General features: G+C 40.4%; 1 protein-coding gene across 1 annotated transcript in view; it reads right to left on the reverse strand.

Moving 5' to 3' along the window:
- LOC139299673 (ras-related protein Rab-26-like) overlaps nucleotides 1–27,825 on the reverse strand; it is a 50,175-nt gene that overhangs the window by 16,421 nt on the left and 5,929 nt on the right. The window contains exons 3-5 of the mRNA XM_070922516.1: nucleotides 11,204–11,245; nucleotides 9,529–9,595; nucleotides 2,859–2,911 (exon numbers count right to left, since the gene is read on the reverse strand). Coding sequence (XP_070778617.1) covers nucleotides 2,859–2,911; nucleotides 9,529–9,595; nucleotides 11,204–11,245 — 162 coding nt within the window. The remainder of the gene's footprint in view (nucleotides 1–2,858; nucleotides 2,912–9,528; nucleotides 9,596–11,203; nucleotides 11,246–27,825) is intronic.

The raw sequence follows: 27,825 nt of genomic DNA on the forward strand, positions 1-27,825 counted from the left end.
ATTTACACCTGTGCTTCTCCTACTGTCAAAATGTCTTCCGTGAAAAAGGCCTATTGGTGGTCAGGGGGGCGGGGCTAGTCTGAATTAGCCACTGATGCAACACACCTGGGAGATGTTGAGTTGTACCATGCAGAAACAATCCCACTGAGGTGAATGTCTTTCATTTGTTGTTTTGGACTGTGTAACAATTTGGAAAATATTGAGGACGCTGCATCATGTGGCTCATACATTGTCCAGTCCTGCGGCTACAGGTGAGTCAAATCTGCCTTCCCCGAGGCCAGGGAAACAGAGTCCACTCACCAGGGACAAACAGGAACATCCTCACGTGAACCACAGAGGGCTCTCAAGATGTGGGCATGTCATGTGGAAGATAATTTTTTGGGATTGTTGGTTGAAATTGTGATGAACATTTGCTACATTCATGACAATATACAGACTGAACAATCAATAGACCATAGACCATATTTATAGATCATATGGTTATGGATGAATTGAATAGAATGAATTGTTAGTTGCAGCCCTTCACTGGATTGGATCAAACAGAGGGCACGTTTGCATTTATTTTTGAACTTTTAATGCCATGTTAAGAGCCTACTTATAGTGCTAGCATTCCTAATGCAACATATACAGTAGATATACAGTAACTGCAAAAGCTCATACATTAAATAGTCCAGGGAGCAAGAGTGTGAAGGACAGTTTGTGTAGAAGTGCAGCTACTCTGCATCAGTGTCCTCCCAGTTGTCTGAGGTGGAGGCTTTGGGACAAAAAAAACAGGGACCATGAAGAGATAAGACAAAGGCTGAAGGTCCTCTGCAGCACCAGCTCACCAGTGCTGGAGACTTTGTTTCAGATTGACAGTTAGACATCCTCCCAACATATCAGTGTCCTTTCTGTCCACCTTCTGCACTCACACACACTTGAGCTGCTGTGCACATCTGTAGCTGAGGAAGCACCGTTCTTCTGTTTTAATGATCTCTCAGGGTAGACAGGCACATCACATTTCTCTGGCAGAGACTGGTGACAAACACCCTCAACAGCCTCTTTGCTGCTATGAAAAGACATTTTTTTCCTGATGGCCAGTGTCAATTAAAGCTGTTGCCACCCCTCATGCTGCAGCGTACATTTACTACACAGAGAGAAACAGCAGGTATGATGACATATGACACCAGCTGGCACGACCTTTAGTCTCGCTGACAGCAGCGGCACTATGAAGGAGGGTAATGGAGGAGATAGTTGTTGCTGAAAAGCTGCCATTTTGTGGTCCTAACTGCTATTGATTTTTACATTTTACAGTATATTCATAAAATAGGAGACTATTTGTTGTATTGATTGGAAGAATGTACTCGCAGTTTGACTTCTCCTCTGTATCCTTTCAAATCCTCCCTCCCTGTGTTGCAGATATTTCTTTTTATTTCCTCTCTTGCTTCAAAGTATTATCTGTTTGTTTTTGTTTGTTTCTATATTTTCACAGCTCGCTTTACAGTTTTTGTGGGTGCAAATAAAAATCAATCAAATGCAGAACAGGAAGTTTAAGGGAGAAATCTCAGTGGCAAACGTACCACAAAGCAACTCACTTATATGAATAAAATAAAAAGCCATTATGGTGGCACACGCGTACTGCAATGTTTGTTTTCTGTGTATATGCGCACAGCTACTACATGACAAAAATATAATCTATGAAATTCCTTGTGTCAGGCTGTCCTCATGTAGTGAATTTTCATTTTCTTTTAATTAGCTGAATCAATAAAAGGGAATATGTCCGAGGGCCGAGACTAGATTGTGATTTGATTTGTAAACTGCTGTGTTCGGAAGGACAGACTGCGTCAAACAAACTATTTTTAAGCTATATGCTCACAAGGCACAGTTTCAAGCATCGTTCAACTTTCAGTTCATGAAGCTGTGTGTCTCTCTGGTCACGGGGGAAATAAAATCCTCTGTACTAATGAATGGTTTCCTTTGCATGAGTGCTCAGGTAATTCTTATCAGGCTCATCCTTCATCATCTAATCTGTTTTCCGTGTTCCTGTTGCCAGATGCATACAGCCTCAACATTTAAAGAGTCCGTGCCAACAAGAAGGAGAGGCGCCATTGTGGCTCAGGAGTCAGCACTGAGGGCTGACTGGGACCTTCTTTTCTTTTTCAGTTTGATAAACTTGGAGGTGAGGTGCTCTGGGAAACAGCAGAGCAGAGGAGCTACAGCTTCAGTGAGGGCAGATATAACCCAGCAATGATTCGAGTCCAGTGGCGAGAGAAAGAGAGGGATGAAGACAGAGACTGGAGCTCTGACAGATGAAGAGTCCCTCTGGTCTAAGTTTTGACTAAAAGCTGACCATGCTATCACTAAATCACATTCAATCCTCCTGTTCCCATTTGTCCCCCCCCCCCCCCCCCTTTTCTTTGGTCCCCATTTGACAGTGAGAGCAGAACTCTAGATCACCCTCTGCTTGTTCAACCGTCTGTCACATGCACTGACTTTGATAAAAACGTGGGTTAATGATGCTGCCAAAAATAACACTGACAATGACGCTCAGCGTTTTGGCATTACAAAGCCATATCAGTCATTCATTCAATGTATCAGACGCTACTGAGCCCTTTGTGACAACACTTATATAAAATCTATAAAATGAATCTGATGGGCCAAGATAACGTTAATTAAAATGAATAATTTCAAATTAGCATGTCAGGCGTGACATTTGGCGCTCATGTTTATGAAAGAATAACAATGTCTGTTCCTGCAAAGTATGAAAAATAAGTGAGAATGAAATTGATAAAGGTTGAATCTAACACAAAACATTCAGAGGTTTTAAGTAGTTATAAGAACTACAATTATTTAATTAAGAGCAACAAAAGATAACTTACCTGTATGTTGTCAAAGGATGTTTTGTTGGTCACGTCATACAGCAAAAGCAAAGCTAAAAGAAACAGAGAAAAGTTTAAGCGTCTCATTTCAAAATTCACGACTTCAAATCTTTTTATATTGTAAAATGGTTTGGTGGAAATAATTCTCAGCGAATGTTTAATCTAATCTTTCACCTTGATGTCTCAACTCCCTTTCAAATTAAATTATGATCGAGTTCATTTTCACTCCAGGCCCACGACTGATTAATTTGAGTAATTCTCTCTCTTGGCCTGACAAAGTCCTGCATCACAATTAGCAAGACTCAGACAGACCAGAGTTACGACTTTGTGGGGAATTTACCATTTACTGTACATAGCACGCTATGTGGCAGTTTAAAGACAAGTCGCTGCAAAACACGGCCAAGCGGCCAAGCTGGGGTCACGTTACATTTGATGAAACTCAACCCTGAAGAAATATTACAAATTGAGCACTGGCTTGGTTTCCCCGACTCAATGCCACTGCTGTCAACATGGCTGCTGTAACAGGACTCAGACTCCGACACAGTGAATCAGACGCATCCTGAGTGGAAGCTGTAAACTTTACTATCAGAGCCGCGGCAGGTCAAGTCATGTTTTAGTGACCTTGACAAGCCACTGACTCAGTCGTTGCCAGCTGTTCTTTAGGCGCCAGCTGCATTTTTTTTTTAACGACTCTGCTTTTAAATTGACGCACATTAATTAATGTGAATACCAAGATAAGGACAATCGCCCTATTAAGGATTTGCACAGTCTTCAGTGACCAAACATCCCTGATAACAAGTTCAGAAGTTATTTATCAGTGCAGTAGAATATAACAGAAACAGTGATGAATTTCACTGATTTACCGTAATAATGCAACAACATGTTTCACAACTGCTCACAATAACAAGTTTGTTTTTTCACCAGCATCAACCACGCTTCTCTATATTTAGACGCCCAACTTTATGTTTTTTGTCCATTTCTTTACACTGATGTTTGTTGAAATGGAGTCAAAACTACACAAGATATTATTTGACATATTTTATAAATAACCCAGCAGTATTATTCCCATTGTGTTTACTCGTATTATGACTTTAATTCAAATAAAATAACACGTTAAAGCTGCTTGAATAAATAAACAGATATATTAATCTGAGTACTGCCTTAATATGGCAAACAAACATGTATATAGCAGTATATATGTAATTTTGTCAAGTATACAACTTAACAACATGAACGCCTTTCAAACCGCAGGGATGCCTCAGTTCATGTACTGCTATCTGCCTGCGGAGCAGTTCGCCCAGGGAGTGCAGGTATTTGAGAGGCAGCAGAGAAAAGAGGCGGCCCAGGAGAGATGAGCATGATGCAGACTGACAGCTGTGTAATAAAGCAGAGTTCTGCTAGACTTGTCCTGGAGGTGTTTCTCACTGTTTTGCTTTCCGTTATCACTCAGTAGTTGAAGTCAGGACAGAAAACCATAAACTGCAGAGACTAAGAGTGTGTGTGTGGGTCCATGCATGCCTCTTTGCCAGCTTGTATTAAACATCCTTTCCAAAAGCTGTTTTCTATTGATAATGTTCCAGTATCTGTAAAGATCAGAATCAATTGTTATTTGTGAAAAGAAAAATAGTTATCAAATCAGACATTTGCAGATTGTGTAAAATATACAGAAAGAGGCTCATTTTTTTGGTCACTTTCACGATGCACCGTGTCATAATAACAATAGGTCAATTCTGACCAATATCAAAATCACTGCATTGCCTAAAGACTACCCCTCCCCCCCCCCCCCAAAACAACAACAACACAAGAACAGGATGGGACGGGGGGACGGGAGTCATTCTTCTGGGATTGGGAAGGGACAGGAGTGAAAATCCTCCCGTGTCACCTTCTACTACTGAACATCTGTTGTCTTTTGAGCACTGGAAACAATGGACTCAATCAAGAAGTCTCATTATACGCAAGACTTACTGACAAATGGAACAGTGAAATTGAAGTTTGAAGGAAGAGATGAACAGATTGCGAGCACAGAATAGAGAAAGACCTGATGAGAAGAGGAAGCTGGAATGAGAAACCTAAATTGTTGAGGCTTATAAAGGAGAAAACAATGACAACAATGAAGAGGAAAGATAAAAAACAAAGATGGAAGAACAGCAATGGGAATTGGAGAAAACTTTATAATGAGTCTCCTCTTCACCTTCACACACACGCTTAATTTTCAATCTCACATCTGTGATTTCATTTACATCATTTGAAAAGTTTTAATTTGTTCCCATTTTCCCTCGTGCATCCTGGATTTTATGAATCCTTTCCATTTTCAATTTGAACTTCAACATTTTTAACTAAATTAAACGGCGCATTATGAAGCAGAACGTAATTACAGGGTTGGTACAACATCAAGCATTATGGTGAAATGAAGCCTTTCTTAGAGAGTTTAGGAAAAGTTGCCAGACACGCAAATAATAGTTTTTGCAAATCAGCCTCAATTAAACACAAATGTGCTATTTGTTAAAAGAAAACAGATCATTTAGTTGATGGTTACCCATTTTACCGTTTCCAGTAGTATCATCTGTAAACCGTACTCACAGCTAGAGCCTGATGCAGTAGCTGGATCGGCCTGAATTGCTCATTTATATGATTTTTCAAGCCATTTAAAAACATGTTTGACTAACAGTCATGGGCACAATCAAAACAGACGTAAAATATATTCCTGTGAATAAAACTTATGACAGAATAGTGAAATTGATGCAAAAAACATAAAAAATTCACTAAATTTCCAAACTTAGTAGTGGAGCCTGTCAACTGATATATCTTGTACCTGGAGTTTATAGATGATTTTTGTATTCTAAATAGTTTCTTTCCCCACATTTCATAAGGTGTTGCTGGCTGAAGCATTTTTCAAATGACTAGTTTCTACAGGAGAGGTGAAAACAAACAAATCAAAGACCAAGTGAAAAAAAAAAGATTGCACAGTGGGCACCTGGATTAAATTTAATTTGGACAAAAGAAGGAAATCTCCTATCTGTATGGAGATCACAAATATAGCACAGGTCCCTTTGTGCAGAAGAGAGCCCTCCATCAATGTGGGATGGAATAAATAAATGGTTGTGCAAAATGACTGTGTGAAAGGAGACTACCATGGGAATATAAATCATCTACCATCATGTTGTTTCTTTTTTGTTGAGGTGAAATGTTTTGCAGACTTTTATTTTTATCCAACAACCTCTCCGAGCAAACATTCTCACTGTGGTTTTCTGTTTATTCACAGTATACACAAATAAGCTAGACTGAGATAAGCATATAAACTGTAAAAAAAACAAAAAAAAAACAAAAAAACATGCTGAAAACAAACTAAATAATCACTGAATTTTCACACAGAAATGAGCTGAAAAATATCTGACGGCTGTCTACACCTTTTCTCCCACACAGCGGTTACAGTGCATATTCACCAACATCTAGAATAATCCTCCCTTCATGCCTCTCTCTCTCCCTCTCTGTGAGTTAGGAGAGGCTCTGGAAGAGGACAGCGTCTCTCCACCCTCCCACACTCTCTCTGAATGCACTTGCGCTTTAGCTCTGGATTTTCTCCCCCTGCAGCTCTGCCCCGGCCCCTAAAAGTTATGGCAGCGACTATTAGCTCCATTCATCATCAACTTGGCTTCATGGATGTGTTTGCATGTCAGACATTGTGCATGTAAATGGGATTAAGGTAACAAAAGTACTGCTGGTAGGCTTGTGCGATCTACAAATCCTTTAGTGTCATAATGTGACTGTCATGGGCTGCAACATAAACCCTGTTGCATATAAATATAAACAGTAATAAACCATAAATCAGTTACAGTAACCCACGGCTGGCCAAAGTCTTGACAGAATTTAATTTATGGCCCTTGGCGTTAAACATAGTGCAGCTTCCTGGCCTCAAGTTATGATTATTTATTGTGAGAAGCCTGAGGTTATTGTGAGAAGCCTGAGGTGTTGTCAGACTTCGCAATCTTGTCAAACACACTGCCCTGTGCACTGGTGCCACTAAATTTGTCAAAAATGTTGCTTCAATCTGGTATTGTTATGCAATGTTGTGCATCTACTTCGAGCAAACCAGGAGTTTGTTCTTGTGTAGTACAGTAGATGTCAAACCAGCCAATCAGTGATCACTTTGGTAAAAGAGAAATTTTATTTATTTATTTATTTATTTTATTTAAGAAAAAGAGACAAACTATTACTTATTGCACCTTTAATCATCCTGCATGTAGCTTGGGTGTGGAGATTTTCAAATTCTACAGAAAAACACAGCTCTGCCACACAGCAGTTAAAGATACAATTCAAGACGTAGCTTTCCCAAAAGGTCGACTGGCATTTCACAGAGACACTTTGATGTAGACAGATGTATAGCGCAGCTTAAAAAAGGCAAAAGTCACCAGGGCTTACCCTAAAACCTGCAACGACTGCTTGTGTTACACGATCAGTTCACTGTGGGGATACAAGGAAGGACAAAAGTACACTTTGCAGAAAGAAACTTGAGTTTGTTTTCAGAGTTTACGGGAAGCACACAGAGACTGAGTTTACACTCAGTATGAAGGTAAGCAGGCAGATCAAAATGTACGTGCTTTTGTTTGAACAAAATACTGAAAGCTGGGGGAACCACAGTAGCGGACCCTTTTGTACGATACTTCAGAGACTTCAATAGCTCACTGACACTCTGCTGCTGAGTTTGTTCAGGTTAGGCAAAGTCGCAGTGAATCACAGTCAGCAACATTTATAGGCTTGGTATCTACATGGGTGCTCAAGTGATGAGTGGAGCACTTTTTACCATGGTATTGCCATAGGCACAAAATACGTTCTTTTATATGAGCCTGTCAAGCTCTCATAAATCCTACAAGGGCCACCAATAAAGCTTCATGTTCAGATCCTATCCTAACATTTTTAAATAGCAGAGGCTATTTCCCCACTCAAGCTCTTAGACAGGTGAGGGGGTGATCAGCATTTAAAAAAGGTCACATCTCCGATGATATGTGATGCAACACTGTGCTCCTGTGATAAGCTTCATGGCAGTAATGGAAAAGTAATTGAAAATCCTGACATTGCGATGTCTAAGGTAGCCTCTCCAAAGATGTGTGATGTGGTTTTCAGAATATGATATGATGTGTTCCTGGGCGTCATGCCTGAAACTGGACCTGCTAAAAGTCCTCTGGGGTGTCTGTCCTCCAAGAGACGGAGACAAATAAATCATGCTATAATTATGCAGGCTAACCACCAAACCGTGCATAATGAGGATAACACACAGACACAGATCATTTACACTCATTAAATCATGTATGCATACAGTCGGTCATACACACACACACACACACACACACACACACACACACGCAACCTGTCCCTGCTTAAGTTGCGTAAACTTAAATAGATTATACAGACACACAGATCCAGACGGTAAAACTTCCCCGGACTGCCCAGAGATTAAAAGACCAAATGAGGTGATGCATTCTCCATACATATGAGGGGGACAAAATGACAAACACATACTGCAACATTGTGTGAATATCAAGTGCCAAAAAAGGAGCAGAGCCCCCTCAGAGAAAAGCCAGTCCTGCTTGGAAAACTGTTCTGTATGAGTAAAAGGTAAAATCCTCCAGTTCTTGCAGGCACATTTCATTTCATATCCAGCTGTTATTCACTGAATCCCTTACTGTTTGCGTTATTTAGTAGTGTGTGTGTGTGTGTATGTGAGATCGGGGGAATAACGCCATGAGAAAATTGTTTTTACACTCTGAGGTGCACCTGGTCCTGTATAATAGCGTCATAGTTCTTTTACATGACAATATCCATCAATTGTTGGACTCCCGGGCCGTGGCTGTCTACGTATCAACCGACACGATTAACTGTTGATAACAGACGCTGTATGTGTGACTTACTTTGCTTTCTCCTAACATTAACTCACCTGGATAGTTAAAAAACATGAAAGAGGTTTTTGTACCGCTCAGGGTCCAGGTTTTGTGACTCATACACCAGGTCATGTCGATCTGATTTAAGCAATTTACTAAAAGCAGCTCTACCTTGATTACCAGCTTTGTGAGAAAACAATGGCGCATTGCCACTAAGAGCTTTCTAAATGAACTCGCATGGCTAATAATGACATCATGATGAATAAAAAGTAGACATGCAGGCTCACGCAAACACACACCCATCGCTGATGACTGATTACAGATCATCAAAGAGTCCCATGAATCCTGAATGTGTTGTCCTTCCGACCCAGGAGAAAAGCTATAAAACCTCAGCGCTTGATAATACTGCACAGTGGAAGAAAACCAATCTCACCTACACCTTCACACTAACACGGCTGTGAATTATAACTAGTATAAAAACTGTATTTTCATGGCAGTATGGTGGGTCCAAGCAAGAATTCTCCAAAACCTCCATTTTGGAAGAGTGCTCAATGTATATAAGTGTATATATTTTAGGACTTCCTCTCCACCTGCCACAAAACACTCATGGTGGTACAGAATACACCAAAGTGTAACACTAAAACTGCACTGTAATGAGGCCACAATCTGCATTTTAGGACACTTGCCTGAGTTGCAAGTTTGACAGCAAAATAGAGATTGTTTTTTAACTCAGACGCAAATCCTCTGCAGTACAACAATCTCAAAAACTGCATACAAGTGTGTGTGTGTCTCACCATGGGCGTCACGGTAGTAGGCGTGAGTGACACTGCGGAACCGCTCCTGTCCAGCTGTGTCCCAGATCTGCAGAGAATAAGAGAGGAATCACTGAATAGTGAAAGAAGTTTCGATCTTTTTAATAAGTCCTGTGTTGAGTCAGTCGTCTTGCCGGAGCTCATTGTGAAACCCTCCATTCAATTTACCCCTGTGATACTGGAGGAGTCTGGAATATGGAAATGAGATATACAGGACTATTGAACAGTCCATTATCTTATGATTTCAGCACTGAAAAAGATCTGTACTCGCTGCATTCATTGATTTATTTTAGCTACTTCGGGGCAGCGCAGCAAGCTGTAAACACAGCACTGACATATTAGTCCATTTCTCCCTCTTTTTAGCTGTGTTCTGGTCTCCACCGACTCCGGAGGGAAATATCTGGCTCTTCGGCAGCTAAACGCTCCACTGTGTTCACCAGCTAGTCACTAATTTTGTGCTGAGCAGGTAGCATACATCGTAGCGGCTCCCTGCTGCTGCTGGAAATAATGTTGATTAGAGGGATGGGAGTGGACCAAAATACTCAAGTTGTAAAATAATATCAAAACAGTGAGCTAAAAAGATGCTAAAACACTCAGCTGATCAGGTGATTCTATGTGGGTTTATTACTAAAAACAATCCCTTTTAAATTACACATAGTAATTTGATTCATTGGTAAAATAAGAAAATATTGATTAAGGTCACAGCACATATTCGTATTTATAATGTTTCCCCATCATTCCTAATTTCTAGCTCAGTCTGGGTCATGATATTGAATATGAATCAGCCGTGGACGATGCCAGTCGTCCCATTGGCCGACCTCAGTGGAAGAAGGCCAATTAAGTCCTTCTTCTTCCCATCAAACATCTGTCTCTCGAGCAGACCTGTACAGGTTGACTGCAACCCTCGCTTGATTGTGTTTTAAACAGATTTTTGTCAGCATTTGTTCTGGACTCTCTCTCTCTCTCTCTCTCTCTCTCTCTCTCTCTCTCTCAGTTTTGATGCTGCCTCTATCTCCTGATTGTCTCCTGGGGCAACCGTCCCCCCAGGATCCAAGTGGCAGCAATTAAAGGAGGAAGAATAACTCTCTCTCTCCTGCTGTCCGTAGGCTACAGGCTTCTCTGCAAACTGACTTTGTGCCAATTAACCCCCAAATGAATACATCACAGAGCAAAGGCCCACTCTACCAGCCTCCGTCAACCCCTAATTAAGATCATTATGGGTGATTCACATAATTACTCGCTCTGTTTGACAGATATAGCAAACATACAACAATGCTGAATTGTTCTCAGTATGGTCGCCAGTTCTCAAACTAGTGAATGAAGTGTGGAGTAGGGAAGAAAACTCAAAGCCTACTGGAAAGTATTAATGGAGATGGATAAACACTAAATATCTTTTCGGGTCTTTTTGTATAAAGACCTTTACCTCATCTTGTGCATTTAGGCACAAGCATCAGCTCGCTAAAGTAAATAGGCTAAAGCTAAAATGGGTTTTATCTTGGAGACAGGTGGGGTTGGAAACAGGATCTGACAGGTGGCTGCACTGCCACAGGGGTTGGAGCCTGATTCTTATTTGGTTGACACATTTCTCTTGACTCTTATAGAAACTGTGCTAAAAGACTGTTGTTTGATGATTTTCTGGACAAATTTACGTTCTTACCTGGAGCTTCACCTTGACTCCATCAATGTTCAGGACTTTATTCTGGAAATGAAAGCAAGAAATCATAAGTGACAGTGTCTAAATCAAATAATTTTTTTTCCAAATAGCAACAACTTTTTCAGTGTATGGACCAACAACCTCAGGTGTGTGTGCGTCAGCTTGTGGTCAGACACCTGTCTGAACAGTCTCTTCCTCTCATCTCCCAGCCAACACTCTCCTCTCTCCATCAATATTGCATGTCTCCACCTCACTTTGGCCCCTTTTGATGAAGCCTCGCCTCTTTCCTCCAGAGGATTAACCCCTGCTGCTCTCCTCGCCTCCCTCCGTCTCTCCATCTTAGGAAGACATTCCTCTGATCTCTGCTTCGATCTGCTCCACCGCAGCAGAGTGAAGCTCAGCTAAATGGACGCGCAGTTTCCCGGGTCAGAGGTTGACTCTGTCTTGATGGCTAGATGCACAAAGGTTAAACAACCTGCCATCAAATTAAATTCAGTCTAAATGATGGCAGGAGTTGGTTCAAGTTAAAAATAACTTGACTAAATGTAAAGTAGAGCTGCTCTTAAAGGCACGAAAATGTGCTTCATGCCCATTGGGCTCTTTTTTTAGTACCAGTTGTAAGAACAAAAACCTCTATCTCTGCTATTTTGACTATTTACAAAACATTACAGTACATATCCGACTGTCCCTTTAGCGCATTTGCACACCTGACAAGAACTCGGACAGATAAATCGGCTTTGAGTTGAGAACCTGCCTCATGCCCTCTGCCCTTCACCTCATTGATCAACATCACTCCTGTTCCAACATATTATTGATCTACACTACACGAGAACAATACTACACCTCCACAGCTTCCCCTGTTTGTGGAAGTAATTGGGGCTGAAACTAATGATTATTTTCATCAATTCATCTGCAGATTATTTTCTTCATTATTATCATACTAGTCTAATTTCTCTGAGCCTAATGTGGTGTCTTCAAATCCCTTGTTATAATCCAAACATCGGTCAAAAACCCAAAGATCTGAAAAGCAAACAGCAAATCCTCCCTTTTGAGAGGCAGGAATCAGAGAATGATTGACAATTTTGCTTGAACAAGACTGAAAGTCCACAGCCGTGCTAGCAACTCTGTGAGGTTGGACTTAGGCATAGCAGAGCAGAATGCTAACGGCAGCATGCTAACATGCTCACAATGACAATGCTAACATGTCAAATGTTAGCATTGTCATTAGTTTCGCAGGTATTTGGTTAGAAGCTAAAGGATTGCATGAATAAAAAATGGAGGAGACGATGACCATCCTGAGGGAGAACATGGATGTCTGTACCAAGTCTCATTGCAATCCATTAAATAGTTATTGAGATATTTCAGTCTTGACCAAAGTGGTGGACTGACCAACAGGCTGACATTGCCATCCACTAGAGTGGCTGAAAATGACTGGAACAATTAATAGATTATCCAATTGTTGCCTTAAGTTAATGGACTAATCAACTTATTGTTTGAGGTCTAGAGGAAATGCTTATAAAATGAATGACTGCCCTGAAGAAAAAAAACAAAACCCAGTGCAAATTGTAAATGTGTGCGTCAACACACGTTCACATCAACACATCTGTTTCACCACATGCATTCCCATTTTCTGTGAGCCAGCAGCTGCTGTAGAAAAGAGGAGGTCAAGATGTTCTTCAGTGACCCACATGTAGGCCTCTTGGCATGCCAATGTGGATTACATCACCTGGTGCCACGGCAACGCTCAAACCCCCCCCCCCCCCCCCCCCCCCCCCCCCCCGCAACCATCCCTCCTAAGTTGTTCCTGAGAGCTGCTGCTAACCTTCTAATTCCTCGATCCCTGAGGAGAAACAGAAGATATTCAACAAGATGCTGCTAATCTGCCAGCAGAGCACTTAGAAATAGATACGGTCTTTGTTGACGTGTTCGGTTGATTTACCTCCCAGAGAGTCACAAAGGAGGAATCTCATACATATTCACGGGCAAGCCGAGCTGCAAGCTACAGTAGTTTGTAAGTGTGCTCTGATAGGAATCAGAGTCTCAAAAGACTTCCTCCCTGTTGTTGTTGTCACTAAAAAACAACCCACAATGTGCTGGGAGGCTTCATAAATATTTAGTGACCCAGAAAAAGAAGCTCATGATAGCACCGCGGCAAGGATTTTGGGTGGTTAGTCAGGCTTGATTGCACTGATAATTATGTTGGATTTGTTAAGAGGAAATACTTGAACAGGACATAATAAAGCAGATTTAATGAGCACGGAGAGTGTGGACTGAGCAGGATAAAAAGTATCTGAGCAGCTTATATGACTAAGTCTGCTGTGGTAAGACGGGGAATTAGGTATTGTAGATTACACACCGTCAATCACACTTGCAGCAACACCGTCTCCACTTTGCTTTCCAAACTTCCTCAAGCTTCAACATCTTACACGCTGACACAGCTCTGCTCTGTGCAGCTGCAGTTTACTTCCAGTTTACAGAGGGACGGCTGAGACGCTTGCACCACTTTCAGGGCAATTTCATTCCCCGAGATCCAGCAAACAGAGCACATCTTCAATACAAACTGCTCTACTTACCAGCCAGACACTGGATGTTAACCATTTCCCCCCAAAAAGGTGCAGTCTGTACAGAATGACTCTTCACAGGGATCATAAATTACAAATGCACGAGGAGCTTTCAGAGGGGCCGGTGAAGTGTGAGCTGATAAAACATTAATGGCAGTGGCGTGAAGCAAAGAACAGGAGCACGATGGCCAGAAAAAAAGGTTGTGGATGAGACAAATTCACAGTGCTGATAAAAAATAATGAGAAAGAGGCGATATGGTGCCGTTCCTCAATGTCTTTTCTTCTGCTCTGAGAGCTCACTGGTGCATCAACACACGTCAGAAATCAAAGCAATGGGGGAAATAAGCTAAAGCACTGAGGGCAGGGATATACAGAGAGGCAGGGCCCTACTCTGTAGTCAACCCAACTCCCAGCTGTCAAGTTCTCTAAGTCATGCTGACACAGACATATGCACATACTCGCACATACTGTACCCACAAACACACACACCCCATCACCCTCCCTGCCTGCAGAAAGGCACTCATTTTATCAGCTGCTTTTGAAGGAAGTTTGGTGAAGATTATGATAGAAGATTAACCCCCTTCACACTAAGTGGTGGGCGTCATGGATACAGTCTTGAAACACTCTCGAAACTCAATTGAAAAAATCGTTCGTAGATGAAATAACAAGATGAGAATGTCTGTTTGCTAATCAAGTGAATTAAACACCTGATAAATCAAGATATGTCATCGCATTCCTGCAAAAATCCTGTCATCCTGTCAAAGTCATGACAACAATCAGAAATATTACATGAATAACTTCCTCTGCATACTGTACATGGTATATAATATTATACACGTCTTACAGTATATATCAATCCTCCTCATCTCTCCTCATTGCCTTCCTCTTTATCGAAGTCTTTGGCCATTTTCTGCAAGACAGGGTCTTTTTTTCCTGGCACAGAGTCATTTAAAACTTTGCTTCAGTATTCTTCAGCTCAAATTCAGACCATAATTAGCCCACTACTGTATAGTCATGCCTCAACATGAAGGGGACACATACTGTGATTGAACTCTCAAATACTGTATTTACCCGAGGCTGATGATTACCTGTAGGTGAGTAGCTTATAGGCTGCATTCATGAAGCTTATGGTCCATCATTATGTACTGTAATAAAAAGCTATTATTATTATTATTATTATTATTATTATTGTTATTATGGTCAGGCAGAATGTGTGAATTGAAATCTCTATAATGTGATGAGAATGCATAAATAAAGCAGACACTTCTGCCTTTATAATTTAAGGTTGATTACAGACATTTCCTTTTCTACAGGAATTGGCAATTACAACATCCTGTGATAGATATAAATATATAATATTAAAAAAAACAATAAAATATGGCTTCCCCTCCTCTCCCCTCCCCTCCTGAAGATCCTGGATACAGCTTCGTCAGCAATTTCAAACCACAAGACACTCTTTTACAAATACTTTTAATTAAGATGCACTGGATATTCTCCTGGAGACGGAGATAGCGCCATAAATCACATTACACCAGACACACACATAATGCAACCTATAGACGCTGTGGGACATTGACTGGCTAGACTTGCTGACCCCAGCTCATGTAGTAACAATGATTTTGAAGTGAGTAATAACTACCTGCAGCTCAATAGGGTGGAAAGCCGGGAAATGATCAGAACAAATAAATGAAAATATATTTGATAAAATACTTATGTGAGTAATGTTTTTTTATTTGTATTGATTGCGCTCCTGTTCGTCAGTGAGTTTTAAAATAGAGGCTATCTTATACTATCTTATATTATCATACCACTATAATTGAATGTTAATTGATATCAACCTCATTCCAGGAATTCTGGGAGGATGTGAGGAGCTAACAAGGGAGGTTTCTGACTGAGAAAGCAAAGTCTTCTTCCCCAAAGCACTTCTGACTGCGCTGTCAGTGTAATAGCCGGAACCTTCCTGTTATTGACTTTCTCACTTGGGTGACCTGGTGAAGTTGAAAACAGAGACTAATTGAAAGAGCAGTAGGCCTCAGGGCCCTTTCACAACAACGACTGCACTGCTGCAAAAACGCAGGCTTCCTCATTTATTTCAATGAGACCCCAGCACTGGTAAAACAGGAGGGCGGCTGCAAAAAAAACTAAACAAAAACTGGTCCTGTAGTTCTTCTTTACATTGCAACATCATCTGGCACCAAATAGCATTGGTTAATATGTACGTACCTGCAAGCGTACAATCCAGGTAACACCTTGCAGCATGTACCTTGTGGAATTGTGTTGATTTACTTTCCAGAAATGTGCTCCAAGGAGTATAAAGCCCTCAAGTTTGAGCGTCAGGGTCTGTGATTTACTGATTTACCTGCATCACTTTGCTCTTTTTGCATCAGCCCATTTTTCAGATTAAAGCTGCTTCTTGGAAAAAAGCCACAGCTTTGTATTTGATCTTTTACCTGTAACCTGTGGCAACACGCTCACACAACTTGCTGTGATCCAAACGTGCCCTTAGGCAGTAAATACGCACAAACACACACTCTCATAGCATTTATGATGCTGTATCACAGATCCATTATTCAGCTGAGTGCTGTCGGGGGGAGCCTTGACCTCTCTGAAGCTCCACCCCAGGATCTTTTCACACACAGGCATGCTACAAATCAAATGGCAACACAACAGTAATATGGCTGTGTATGGTTGCTGTGACCATGTGTGGTGGTGAGTTATCTTCTGTGGCTGAGTCACAGGACAGAGCAGGCTGTGGGGCAAGCTGTTGGCTGGAACTCCAACATTTATTGTCTGTCCTTCAAATGTCATGAAACTCTTTTCTTCAGGCGTTCAGATATATATATATATATATATGAACACACATGCAGTGTACAGCACATTTCACACTGCAAAGTAAACACACTCACACAGTGCACACAGCCACTATAAGCATGGCCCAATTGAAAATGTCTCATCCCCTCTCTTCTCTGTCCTCCTTCTCAGAGAAGCACTTTTATTTATTTTGGTCAAGTATCATCACAGATTCCTCTAAAGAATATCTGCCAACGCATATGTTGCTCAGATTTATTACAGTTTTTCTCAACTGCTGAGACACATTTCCTGAAATCATGCACCGCTTTCTCGAAACTATAAAGACAAGAAAACACTGACCTGTACAAACCTCAAACTTAAATGCGAACACATGGAAAAGCACGTTTTCTTCACTTAAATCAAATGTTGCCCTCACATGGCACACAAAACCCATCAAATACACAGACAGTACAAACTGCTAATGGTGACATTGACTCATGACACTGAAAAAAACTGTTGTTAATCTGTATAATCAGTATATATTTCAGAAAATATAAATAACTCAAGTGTGCAAGTGCACATATCTAAAGCAAAACCCTGTAAAACAGTAAGTACAAGAACAGAACTGTAAACAACAAAGAAAGGTGCGTTCAAGAAAAACAAACCACTTTATCTTTATCAACTTCCTGTCTTTTGGGTCGGGCCACAGAGGTGTGTCTCCTCTACATGAGACATTAGTTCTGACCAGGCAGCAAGGGAATCCATCGCTGGACAGACTTCACTGTAATGTCCCTACATGCATTGCAACTGGAGAATTGAGTGTTAATTGAGTTCAGGTTGCGATGAATGTTTACACAGGTTCCCTGTGGAGCAGCTTTTTTATGACTGGGTCCCCGTTTTGTTTGTCTCGTGGACATGCACGAGTAACACTGTGAGTCACACTGAATGTAAACATAACTTTTGTTTGTCTACAAGAAAAAAACACCATATGGCACCTTTAACATGCACGTTGTGCAACCTGTGATGTGTGAAGGGATTTGAGTTTTGCACAGAAATGAAGAAACCTGCTTTGTACTGTATGTAAAAATGGGTAAATCGTATTGCTAGTTTTGTGGAAATGTGTCTTTTTAGAGTGGCTGATTTAATGCTGAGAGTTTTGTTTATATACACCTTTTATTTTATTATTTACTTTTATTAGAATGCTTTATTATGTAGTTATCACTATCAACTTTCACAGTTGCAGCTGTGAAATGTCTTCATGAGATGAGAACAAATAACTTTGATGTAAAAGGAAATTCAATGCAGCAAATTGTAAATAGCACACTATATCTTCTTCATAAGATGTACAGACTTTAGCTAAGTCTCTAATATCATAACTTGATGAAAAAAAAGAGTCCAAATCAATAGACTATTCACTCCATCCACCCTTCTCATCTTCTGTTCGGGTATCTCTGTTGAACAACGTCCATCTCCCCTCGCTTTGTGTTTTTTTTTTTAGCCCTCATCAGCGTCTTCCAGCGATGCTCCCATATTCCAACAAGTCACTTCCCACCTCTTTCATGCCGAGGTTAAATATTCATGGTGCTCCTCAGGGCTCGCCTCTCTAGATCCCAGTGACATTAGGGCAGCAGGTGGCAAAGCTGCTTTTCATTAATTACAAAACACCTCCCGAGGCAGAAGTGAACCCCCACCCAATATACACACATGCTCACAAATTTACATGTGCATGTATGCACATACACACTCACTTGGACAAACAGTCATTAAAGTTAAGCTGAATTCTTGACAACTTTTAAATTAGTAAGGGCTTGTATAGCAACACAACTCACCCCTAATTATAGAACCAGACACACAAAAACAATTACGGATAATCCAGCAAAATGGCTTTAAGGTTAAGTTCACATATGCATATAAATACACATGTTTAAAGTGCCTGTGTGTCTGTGCCTCTGACTCTCGTTGTGGCTCCTACTTCATCTTAATTCAATTCACTTTTCAGGCAGAAAAAACATTACTGCCACTTGATGGCATGATCAGGCTTGGCACTTTAATTGCACCCACTCAGAGAAGGCAGGCAGGCAGACAGGCTGGCAGGCGGGAGAGTGAATAATGGAGAAATCAGTCAGCCATCCCTCTGCTAACTATAAAAAAAGATTGTATAGAAGATGGAAAGAAAGATGCATAAAGGCGCTGGACTGTCAGTGACATGCACAATGAAAGAGGAAGTATCAAAAGATGAGCGGAAGCTTTCAGAGAAGAAGATGTAATCTCCAAGTCGCAGCTTGACTTTTATGATGGGTCTGTTATCGTCCTCTCACATGCCAGAGCTGCCTCTCTCCCTGCTGTCTGATTTCCCATCTCGTTTCATGACTTGCTCTCTAAAATGTGCACTTACAGACTCATATAATGGTATCTGCAGGTTTCACTTCCCTAGATCCATCCTAGACCCAAATTTAAAGACTGGAAGTAAAGTTTTATTGTCCCGTGGGGAGAAATTACCCAAGGTTTAAATTCAGTGAAAACGTGGACAGGAACTTAGTGTCATGATATAATGTATTAATTTTAAAGTCAACATGCAGGGTTTAAATCATGGTTAGACGTGGATAACCACTTATTCAAAGCCTTAAAATGTATGAAATTCACACAATTTAAGACTACAGGCAAACACAGAAACATTCAGTCGCACCTCTTCTGTGTCCTCAGCATCAGAAACGCTCATCTCCAAAATAAATGAGGTGGTGAATCATCCGAACAGCCTTTTGTCATTAGTTGGAGGGACTCAAACGCACAACTCCATCAGCATCCTTCAACTTGGTAAAGCAACAACCTCGACCTCTCTGCCCGTTATTGGCTTGATTTTGACTCCTGCTGATCTACGTCTATGTCTATAAAAAAGCTGCACGATCAACTTTACTTTCGTACAAAAGGTAAAATCAACCACTGGGTGTTTAACAATACTGAAGCAAAATCAAAATCAAAACTACAAATACACTCGTACCAGAGTGCATCTAGTTTTTGCCTCCAACTGAGTCGCAGTAATTGCGCGATGACTAACATCCACTTGTTGCATGAGTCACTCTCTCAAAAACATGCTGTCTGAAGATGATGACCTCATATTTCTCCGAACAAAGAGATTTTCAGCCATTAAACAGACACTTCAAAATGCAGAGTGTGATAATGTGCTCTAAAAAGTCTCCAACATCCAAACGCCAGCTTTGATGTTAGTGCACTGAAGTCAAAATCAACCCACAGTGAGTGTTTGGGGGTGTATAATTTACACACACAAAACACACACAAAACACACACACACACACACACACACACACACACACACGTTGAGTCTTTTCCAGTCAGAGATGAAAGTGATTCATATCATGCTCGTCCTAATTTAATCTATTTCAGAGTGCCATCGCTAAGGATGGACTGGCTCATGAGTCAATGGTGATGATGGCTTGGTTGTGTGTGGTTGAGTTGGATTGGGTGAGCTCCACACTGGAGCTGCAAATAACGATTATTCTTAACATCAATCCATCTGACAATTATTTCCTAGATTAATTGTGTGAAAAAACCCCAGTATATTCCAGTAGTGGAAGTAAAGGTAGCAACAGCACCAAGGAAAAAATACTCAAGTACGTGTAAAAGTTCTGCAATCAAACTTAAAAGTACAAAAGTGTTTATATATTATAGTCTTGGATTAGTATTATTTATTAATGTACAAGCATCATTTGAAGGCTGTAGCTGGTGAGATTGGAGCTAATTTGAACTATTTTATATGTCGGATAGTTTAATCTGTAACACTTTATTATATTTTTTACAAACTAATCGTCAGTTTGTATGTAAATTCTTAATCTGCAAAGTAACTTATAAATATACAGAAGTTGTCAGATGAACGTGAGTAAAAAGTACAATATTTCATCCTGAAATGTAGTTTATGAGTAAAAGTATTATAAATGGAAATACTGAAGTGTGTCAAAATTGTAAATATAGTCGTTGAGTAAATTGTCAAAGCTACTTTCCACCACTGCAACTTACTACATGTATAATGTAACACCAAGAAAAACAGCTAATTCTCATATTTGAGAAGCAGCAACCACCAATTATTTGGCATATTTGCTCAACGAATTATGAATAAACAATTATTTCTTCTTTTTGAAATAGCTGCCAATTAATTTTCTTTCCTATGTTGCAGCTCTATTTAACACATGAACACACGTCAGCTCACAGCATGCGCTCAGTTATCAGCATGTTTCCCCTTTGCAGCTTATTTTTTAATCCCTTTTTCTCACTGTATGCACTGGAGCAAATAACTTGAGCTTTACAGAGAAGCTGCCTGCATTTGAACACATCGCCTGCATCCCAAAACATGTTGACCAGTTTTCACCAACATTATTTGCCAGTGGTGATGTAAGAGAGGCTGCTAACGATGTCTTGCTCCAGTCAGAAGAGAGACAACAAGAGCTGCCTGCCTGGATCTCCCCTGGTTCATTAACAGTTGCCACATCTGTTGAGCATTGTTATCAGTGTGAGTTTGTATATTGTGCGCGCATATATGTGTGTGAGTGTCATTCACAGCCACCAAATGTGCCGCTGAACGTGTGACTTGAATGGAATTGAACGGAAACCACACCAGTATCTCGCTTCATGATTTAACACAAGCGAGACAGACCGCCATCTGCCATCAATAATCTATTGATGGAGAGATTCATATTTCATAGGAGACTTTTAATGTTTAATACCCTTATATAGCAAATATACTTTCACACACACACACACACACAGTTTCTGGAGTCACTTTTGCAGCTTTAATGTACATAAACTCTCTCCCAGTGTGTTTTCCACAATAACGTCAACACCCATCACATTAACCTCATCTTTCTAGAAAGGTAATCAAAATGAAATCGCTCTCTTCCTCTCATCTCTGTCCGACTGTGGGCTCAGCTGAGATCAGTGAATTGACTATCTAACACATTTTCAGCCCATTTAGCCACTAAGCCGTTATCAATGCTATTGACCACACGACGAGGGCTCAGTCTTCCAATGCAACCACGAAAAACACTGCTCACCAGAGGTTGACCAAACCATAGAAAATACAACCTTCCTGATGAATCGCACGTCTAGGTGGGATGATTGGCTCGGCATTATGGGGGTCAGAGGTCAGGCAATATATCAATGTTTACAGCTTCAATTTCAGGTGGTGTGTGACAAAGAACATCAACAATCTTGGAGCAATAAGGTACAGCTTCGAAGCCTTGTCTAAATGACGTCATTTGTGGATTTTTCTAAGGAAAATGATACTTCTTTAAGTGTATAAAACAGCAAATGTCATAAATATACGTCAATACTTGCTTTAAACATAAAAACATAAAGTAAACATTTTTGACAACGATCCCTTAAGTGTTGTTATCAAAGAGAGGTGACCATGATATATATTGAGTGAGAAATTTGTATCAAGAACAACATCACAAATTCACAAAAAAATATTATTTAGTTAAATACAGGCTAAAATATCTCAGAGCTGCAACGATTAGTCGATTAATCAGTAAGTGGACTGAAAGAAAATTAATTGGCAACTATTTTGATAATTGATTAATCATTTAAGTCATTTTTTAAAATAAAAATGCCAAACAGCTTCTCAAATGTGGGGGTTTGGTGTTCCTCTCTGATTTATTTCATTGTAACTTCAGGTTTTGGACTGTTGGTCGGACGAAACAAGATGTATGAAGACGCTACAGAGGAATCAAACGATTAATTGATAATGAAAATAATCGGTAGTTGTAGTCCTGATATGTCTGATGAGCTAAAATCTGGCCCTGCTTATGTATCAATCTGGCTACACTGGGTATACATACACTGTAGGTTGAATTACTATTGTCTAACATCAACTGCAGACCTTTATTTACATGGAGAGAGTGCAGAATTCACAGTTACTCCATGCGTCATGAGATGACCCCCCCCCCCCATCTCCACTGTGGCGATGGATCAGAGCAAACTCACAGGTAAATTAAAATCTCAAGTAAATGAGATGCATGGAAAAAGCCTTCTACGTTCTCCCATCATATATCCTTTAAGGTGACTGGGTTCATCATTATAGCACGATATATGCAGGAATACTCTCAACTCCTTCAACTCCTCATTATATTTCCAAAGACATTTATGTATGTGTGTATTGGTGAGTGTTGTTCAAGAGCCAACTTCATGGTCTCCTTCTCTGGTTATTAGACTATAAGATTTTCAGCTGCTTCGGCCCCTCTGTGACTCGATTAACCCTTCCTGCCACCTCTCTGCAGCTGCCGCCTCTGTCCCATCGCCTTGCTCTCTGCTCTGGCAGGTGGATATATATCAAGATAATCTTGAGCATTGCCGGCATAATAAGTCTAGACTTATTTGAATAATTGAAAAGTCTGTTCATAGATATATACATGGATTAAATATTAATCAGTCATTGCTGATGGCTGATGTAACAAACTGCACTGGGCAGTTCACCCAAGAATAATGAAGGTTATTGGACACATATGTGCTTATAATGCTTCTGTAGCTGCTGTTTCAGCTTTAGTGTAGAAATAAATGGAGAATTATGCATCATTACTGTACAAAAATACATAACTGAATTCAGAGCAGGTGCTCTCTTTTTGTAAAAGAAAATCAGCGTTATCCTTGTTAATTAGAATTACAGTGATGTACGTTGATGCATGTTGCCTTGCCCAGGGTACATGAGGGTGAAGGTCGAAGACTTTTACATTTATTTTCATTTTCAAAACTTTCAGGTTCAGGCGCAGTGGCGAAATGCATCCCCACTTCAAGTTATCTTAAAATTAGACAGTTTTGCAGTTGCCTGATTCATAGCCCCCACCCCCGCATACATACTAAGTACACCCAAAAATAACATCAGAGGAAAGTGAAATCTGAATCAATGGGGCCGTCTGTTACGAGTGAAACTCTCCTGCTGTGCTTAAAAATAGAAATTTGTGGGTTTTACAGGCTTCAACTCCGTCAGCGGTGTGTTCTGGTCCAACTTGTGACACGCAGGGGTTCAGAGTGTCATGAGAGTAAATGGGAAGATGAGGGGGGAAAGCAGAGAGGATAGTGGAGAGGGGTATTTCAGTGTATTACAGAGCAAGTGTTGATATGTATGTGTGTTGTTGATTGATGAGTAGCATAAAAAAAAAACGGCAGATTGTGTAGGGACACGAAGCATTATTTTTTTGTCTACATTTGGTCTATCTCCTTTTTATGTATTTTCGTAAAGCCCTTTGTAACTAGTCTTTGAAGTGTTATAAAAATAAAAGGTCTTTTTCATATCATTGCTATTATTTTCCAGTAAAAACAAACAAACAAACAAAAACATTCTGCTTTTTTTTTGACTCACTTGAAACAAGTGTAACTACAGAGTCTACAGCCAAGCTGGCAGCTCTGTGAGATACAGCGATGCATTAAAACATCGGCATGCTAACATGCTAACCAAGACTAGAATGGTGATATGGTGATATTAAGAAAGACCAGCATAATGTTCACCATGTTCACTGTCTTAGTTTAACGTGTTATCATTCTAATATTTGCTAATTAGCAGGCTGACAGGAATGTCTGTACAAAATTTCATAGCAATCCATCAGACAGCTGTTTGAGTCTGGACCAAAGTGGTGGACTGACCAACTGACTGACTTTGCCATAGAGCCCCGCCGCTCTATGGCTCAAAAACAACAAACCTCCCCCCAGCCTGAATCTGAGATGTGAAGCACAGTTGCTCTCAGATTTGCTCCTAACACACATTATTCAGTGAAGATCTCAAGCTCATCCATTGTAGCCGTATCTCACAAAGACGCCTTCCCTCCATCAGCGCTGCAGAAGTAAATCATTAAGATAAAGGTCTTGTGTACAATACAGACTACAAACAGGGTGAGATGAATTAGTACGCCAGGTGTGATCCATGTCTCTTAAACCTGTCAGGGACACTTTATGAACCACTCCTAGATAAAGCGCTCAAAGTAAATCATTGGAGAAGGGAGGCAGTGTTGTGATATTTCATCAGTTCTGGGCTGCAGAGTGTGGACTGTGGTAGCTACTTCACCCCCAGATTGTAACATATAATATCTGTTCATCGTCAGGAGACAAATTATCTGTGACTAGCTCATTGGGAAAAATGTAATATTGTGCCAGTATGTGTTGAGATATGAGTTTCTTCACTCAACAGGCAGGGGAGGAACTGTCAACTGAGGTCAAGGGTGATCATGCATCTCAATCAGAGACAGTGTCACGTAAATCCTCACACACGGCCAAGCACTTAATGTGCAGAATGGCCCAAAGTGAGAAAAGAAAAGCTGTTTTTCAGCTTGATCTGACAATACTAAGCAGGCCAAGTAGTAAAGTAGAGACATAGTCACAATAAAAGTCTCCTGAAAACCATGGGCAGTTGCCAAGAAGATTGAGAGTATAGCTGAGGCTAATAGGAATGTCAATAGTTTAGCAGGTATTTGGTCATAAACGAAAGTATTGGACATACTGAAACACTGATGGTGGCACTAGAAGAAAAGTCAGGGGATCACCAAATTCATTACGACGCATCATCTGGGAACCATGAATGTCTGTGCAAACGTTTGTGCGAATCCATCTTGAGATATTTTACAGGATTAAACAGTGAACAGCTGGTGGCACTATAGAGGAAAGGTCAAGGGGTCAGAGTCAGTAAGATTCATCCTCTTGGGAACATGAATGTCTGTACAAAAGTTAATGGCGATCCATCAGATAGTTGGATGCCATCCATAGAGGCTAAGAAGCCCAACATTTGATGATCCATCCTCTCAGGCACCATTTAAGATCCGTCTTCCAGAGAGAGTCAAACACGCCATGTTTTTTCACGGTGCAGAGAGGTGAAATCTGTGGTTGCATAAGAGGTCGCAGTCGACATAAGTGACAGCTCCCTTGTTTCTCAGCAGAGGTGAGAAGTGCTGCACTTCTCCCCATCACTGCATTTACGTCAACTGAGGGATTGAAGGATTACTTCCCTCTGGTGCCATGAGGTGAGCTAGATTGCGAAGAGGAAAAGAGGGAGAAAGGTTGTTTTTCTGCCACATCAGAAATGAGAGGAAGGCTTGTTGAAGTAATATTGTTTGTAAGCTTACCCTCTGAGCATCTTTGTTTTTCTGCTTCTCCCTGGCATGATTTCCTTCCTTATCTTCAGTCTTTCTCTCCCTCTAAATAGTCCTCTTTGTGCCTCTTGAAGAAATTCCTCATCAAGCTTTCTTTCCAAATGAAGACATTTTGACCCCAGTAACGGAGAAAGAATCCTCTCTGAAGCTGACAATACTACTTTTCAGTGAATAACATTTGGGACTCATTATGTTTACAGCTAAGATAAATTATCCAACTTCCCTGATGCTATTTGTTGCTGTGGGATTTAGTTGAAAGTGAGAAAAAGAAAATGTTTTGACTTGAGGCTACAACATTTAAAAGAATAAACAACACTTCACACATAGCATGCCGGGGAGGAAAGTGACAGAAACATTAAGCAATCTGAAAGTATGATGGATTTAGACAATTACAGAATGGGAAATTGATATTGGTCCCTCAGTGTGGGACAATCTGATTGCAGCAGATATATATATATATATATATATATATATATATATATATATATATATATATATATATATATATATATATATATATATATATATACTGGCTGACATGGGTTTGGTCATAGATTGGTAGATGTGGTAGCCTTATATGCCATATGCAGATTTTGTTGAACCCCAGTCTGAAGGAGGAGTTCAGCACCAAGGAGAGCTCCCTCCATACACTGTAGTCCTTTGCCCACCTGTGGCAAAGACCACATGGTTAGAAAATGTCTTTTCTTTTTATACAGAAATGGTAGCGCATTAGTCTAAACCCCTGTAGCAATGTGTAGTACTCACATACAGTACTTGTTAAAAGGGCGAGTCTAGTATGTCTTTATTCTTTGCAGCAACTGTGGAGCAGTTTTGATGCCACAAGGAAAAAAGAAATATTTGTTGGCTCTGAATCCTTCCGATTGGAAAGATTTCTCCCATGGCTCAATATCATCACTTACTTTGACAGCTTTATAGCTTTATACATATAAATATCTAATTCAATTTTAAATGTCATCGCTTCTCATATTTTAATGAGTTTAATGTCTCTGATGTGCCCAATGTCTAATTAATTACTAAATTAGATTCAATGACTAAGCGTAATAAAAAAAAATAACCCAGGCAATGAGTAAATATGCAGTTTGCCTCAATGCAGTCTGTCTTTTTATCTGCGGTAGAGATGAATCATCGTGATAAAAAAGACAAGCTAATAGGTAATTGCTGGTTCCCCTTTAGAGAGTCCTGCAGGGCTCCTCCTGATTCATTTTATGAAAAGAGACTTAAGACAGGGCATGAACCCAGCATGAAGTCCCTTGGAAGTACAAGTGACATAAGGTGATTAGATGTGTTATAGTGCAAAGAGAAATGGAGAAAGTAGAGAAGAAGTGTCACGTGATCTTTATTCTTGTGTGTGTCCATGCATGTTACGAATCCATATTTCACCTAAGCACTAAACAGCAGGCTGGAGTGTGAAGAACACGTCACACGTCCTTTTCACTCAGAGAGCAAAAAGCAACATTTTGCCTGAGCAGCAGGAGTCACTTACACCCACCTAGTGCCTTTCACATCCTGACTATGACCTCCTGATTGAAGCAAAAAAATAAAAATAAAAAACTTTAAGGGCGGCACAATCAAGCACAAAGACAAGCTCTGCCCTCTGGTCAATCCCAGTCACCTGCCCATCGGTTAGCACGTGTATTACCATGGCAACTGATGACCTAGACATGCTGCATTGTAGTTTCCAAGTGAACTGTAGTCTCTGGTTCTCTTTGGCAAAATTTGGTTTGAGCAAAAACCTGAACGTGTTGAACTTTTTACCACTTTTATCCAAATCATAAATGCGCCACGTGGCCATATGGAATCAATTATTTTTCCTATTAGTGTTTAGCCGTAATTATTTGCCAGAATGAGATTGAGAAACAGATTATATAGCAAGATCTAAATGGAATTCATATGATTAGGTTTCGCTCTTTCTCTATGAATTTTATTATCAAATGCAATTTGCGTGGAGTTAGATTTCTTATTCAGACTCTCTGTAATTTAAGCCTAACAAGGCACCAGTGCAGCTCTGTAATCCTGAGAACATGCTGAGGCTTAAAATGAGATGAGGCCACAATAAACAAAGAGGGGAAGAAAACACAGCATCTCGCTGCAGCTTTGAAGTGGGAACCGG

Source organism: Enoplosus armatus, chromosome 17 (assembly GCF_043641665.1).
Source record: "Enoplosus armatus isolate fEnoArm2 chromosome 17, fEnoArm2.hap1, whole genome shotgun sequence".
NCBI lineage: Eukaryota > Metazoa > Chordata > Actinopteri > Centrarchiformes > Enoplosidae > Enoplosus > Enoplosus armatus.